The sequence below is a fragment of the Pygoscelis adeliae genome, unplaced genomic scaffold, assembly GCF_000699105.1.
Source record: "Pygoscelis adeliae isolate BGI_AS28 unplaced genomic scaffold, ASM69910v1 Scaffold358, whole genome shotgun sequence".
In the NCBI taxonomy this organism is placed as follows: domain Eukaryota; kingdom Metazoa; phylum Chordata; class Aves; order Sphenisciformes; family Spheniscidae; genus Pygoscelis; species Pygoscelis adeliae.
The window spans coordinates 1,507,363-1,510,818 of record NW_008825429.1 but is presented as its reverse complement, the minus strand read 5'-3'; the positions used below and the strand labels follow the sequence as shown (position 1 = coordinate 1,510,818).

General features: G+C 55.3%; 1 protein-coding gene across 1 annotated transcript in view; it reads left to right on the top strand.

The window, feature by feature from the left end:
- Positions 1-2,488, top strand: part of IGLL1 (immunoglobulin lambda-like polypeptide 1) — an 8,084-nt gene extending 5,596 nt beyond the window's left edge. Inside the window, 3 exon segments of the mRNA XM_009330845.1 lie at positions 1-198; positions 2,167-2,262; positions 2,265-2,488. Of these exon segments, the coding sequence (XP_009329120.1) occupies positions 1-198; positions 2,167-2,262; positions 2,265-2,488 (518 nt within the window).
- The last annotated feature ends 968 nt before the right edge of the window (positions 2,489-3,456 follow it).

Here is a 3,456-nt window from a genome sequence, read left to right as displayed (position 1 = left end):
ACAAGAGACCCTCGGACATCCCTTCGCGATTCTCCGGCTCCAAGTCCGGCTCCACGGGCACGTTAACCATCACTGGGGTCCAAGCCGACGACGAGGCTGTCTATTACTGTGGTAGCTACGACAGCAGCAATGCTGGTGCCACAGTGACGCAAAGCAATGGGGAAGTGATACAAAAACCTCCTGCCATCGCAGGGGCCAGTGAGGAGTCTCTGCTGTCCCTGTTTGATGGTGGTGCAGGTCCCCACCATGGCCCCGCTCTGTGCTGCAGGTGGCTGTGCCCGGTGTCGCAGCTCAGCTGTCCCTTAGAGCCCCAGATCTGGGTCCATCCCGTGTCATTTGGGGAGAGGATGACCCCCAGCAGCCCTGTCCTTGCCCTGCACTGCGGGTGTAAGGTCCCCTGCACTCCCTGGCTGGCACCCAGGGCCCTGCTGGGCGCCTCCCTGCCCTCCTCCCAGCCCAGCTCTGCCAGAGCCCCCGGGCACTGGGCGCCTGCTCCCCCCAGCCAGTGCTGATTTTAGCCAATAAAGGAAGCGGTTTCTGGGGGTAGATGTTTGCACAAGCCATGCCAGGGCAGTTTCAGAACGGTTTATGCTGCAAGGCTGCTCATCACATCCTACCCTTTCCCTTCTCGTTCACTTCCAGGCATGTGTGGGCAAGCCACGTGGCAGCAGCGGGAGAGTGCCTGGCGTGGCCTCTGCTGCTCAGCCCCAGCAGCTGGGACACAGCAGTTGTGCGTAGCCTCCCCAGTTCCTCCCCAGACCAGCACCCCCTCACCTGCCACTGCTCCCGCCGAGGCCATGTGCCAGGCAGGTGCTGAGGGGCCAACACCCCTGGTACATCCAGCACAGCATTGGTTCTCCTCCATGCCTCCCTCCAAGGAGAACAGCTGGACTTTCAAGCTGAACATTGTCCCCCTTTATTGTCCTCCCCTAAAATGGAACCGAAACCCCATCAAAGTCTGAGGAATGCTCAGAAACTGGTCGTCCACAATAGATGGCATCAGCTTCAGCTAAATGCTTTGCATAGACAATTTCAGTGATTTTTTTTTTTTTTTGGCTAGTTTGCAGCCTTTGCACCGAGCCTACCCAGAGGCAAACCAAACCTCTGAAACAGAAAGTGCCTTGAACCACAAAATCTTTGAAGCATCATTTATTTTCTAGTGATTCAGGAGGTTCACTGACTCTGCCTCTTTCTATAACCACTTGCACAAACCACAGCATTTGAATATTGTCGAGTTCAATTTAAGTTGGTGCTATTGACCGTCCTCAGTAAGTTGCTCAGATGCTCACACATGGTCTTTACAGTGCCAGGGGCTGTATAGGCTCTTCCTGGGATTTGGGGTGTTGTGTTTTTTCTTTCTTCAACTTCTCCATTTGGTTACAGTAGCGTGTCCTCCATCTGTCTAACCGCACTGAAACATATTCATGTGCCTTTCCTTGACAGAAGGAAACAAGGTTTTATGGGCTAATTCGGCTTTGCTGCTTGTAAAATGGTTTTGGTCCTTTCAAATCTGCAGACCTTCTACTTATCCCGTGGGTCTCGTTCAACTTGTCTGAGTGCAGGAGTTACTGGGTAAAAGTATATCTATATATTTGCCAGACAGCCAGATTATATTGGAGTTTATGAAACAGAAATTTCTTAACATTTCTCTTTCTCCTGAGAAGCTCCCAGGTATGCTCTATGGTATGATGAGGAAATATATAGGGGGTTGAAGTGGAAGGCTTCAAGTCTGAGCAGATGGGTTGGGCTTGCTGGCTGAGGACAAGGTTGCCTCTTCATGTCTCAGTGGGACTCAGGAGGATGGCTGCCTCTTCAACCTCCAAAAAGCAGCATAGCCTAGTCTTGGCTACAGCTGCAGACGTGTGTGGCACAGGGCCGAGGTGTGGGATGCTGGTGACGGGGAATCCTGCAGACACGCACGCTGGTTGTCCTCCAGAGACCTGGGTCCTCTTACCTCCAGGGCAGCCTTTTCTGGATTGCTAGGCTGAATATTAAAAAAATAAGCTGACCACAGAGACCTTGAGCTTTTAGCTCCTTTACTGGTGGTGGGAGCTGCACTGAAAGACTTCAGCCAGGACCAAAACCGCATGGGTACAGCCGTGTCCACACTTTAAAGACCTTCCTACTTCCACATCCGCCTCCCCGCGTGGCTCTCTCCCCTCGCAGGCCAGCCCAAGATCTCCCCCACTGTTCACCTCTTCCCGCCATTCTCCGAGGAGCTCTCGCCACAGAACAAAGCCACCCTGGTGTGTCTGCTGGGACAGACTACCCTTGTGCCATGCAGGTGGCCTGGACAGCTGACGGCCGTGCCTTCACCAGTGGCATTGAGACCAGCCAGCCCCAGCGGCAGAGCAACAACCAGTACATGGCCAGCAGCTACCTGACGCTGAGTGCCAGCGACTGGAAGAGCCATGAGACCTACGTCTGCAAGGTCACACATGAGACTGACACCATCGAGAAGGTCCTGAATAGATCTGAGCACTCCTAACCCCACTGGGGAATGGACAGCCCTGGCCCTGGAACATCACATCCCCCAGCACAGTGCTTCACTGCCTGTCCCATCCCTGCTCCCTCCTTCTGTGCAAGTCTCTACCATCTCTGTGGGCCCTTCCTTCTCCCCATGCCTGAATCCCTCCCATCTCCCCTGCCCCATCCCCTCATCCTGGGCATCATCCAAATAAACCCTGAGTGTTGGCCCTGCATCCACATCTCCCAGTCCTTCTTCCTTGGTCAAATATGATCATGACCCTGCAACAAAACATGGATGCAATTGGCTGAGAGCTTAATTGCTCGCTCCCACGTCTTGAGCTTGCTGGGTTGCTGCATTTTCCCCTGCCATGGTCTGCAGCTGGTCCTCGGGTGTCCCCAGCTGGCTGCTGCCTTCCCTCCCCAGGCTCCTGCCCCAAATTCTGTTGCACCTGGGGAGCAGAGCAGGAGCCATCTCAGGTGCTGGGGCTGCAGCAGCCCTGAGTTTGGTCCGTGGGCACTGGCTTGATCTCCCACAGCAAAGGCGGGAGCTAAATTAAGTTAGAGAAAGCAGCCAGCCAGGGCTCCTCTGCTGCAATGCCCAGTGCTGACTGATGCCCCTAGCCTTCCCCTCCACCTGCAGACCAGGCCACCCGACCCAGGCATTAAACGCTGAGACCTGCACTGAGCTCTGTTAGGGCAGAAATAAAAATCCCCGTGAATTTGGCCTTCAGTCATCATGCACTGACGCAGCGATAGGCGCCTTCAGCAAACATCCTGGGGCGTGATCCTCCGTCATGGCTGACAGGCTTCGTTCACTCAGGGGGGCTCTGAACTCCCCCACACCGGAGTCAACACTGCACCAGCGCCTTTGCTGGCACCGAGATGCCAGGTGTGACGGAGGGAAGTGCTTATTTACCCTCGGTGGGATGGTCCAGCGCCCCGTGCCCAGCCCCGAGCGCAGGGCTGAGCTCTGGCACAGCGGCAGGC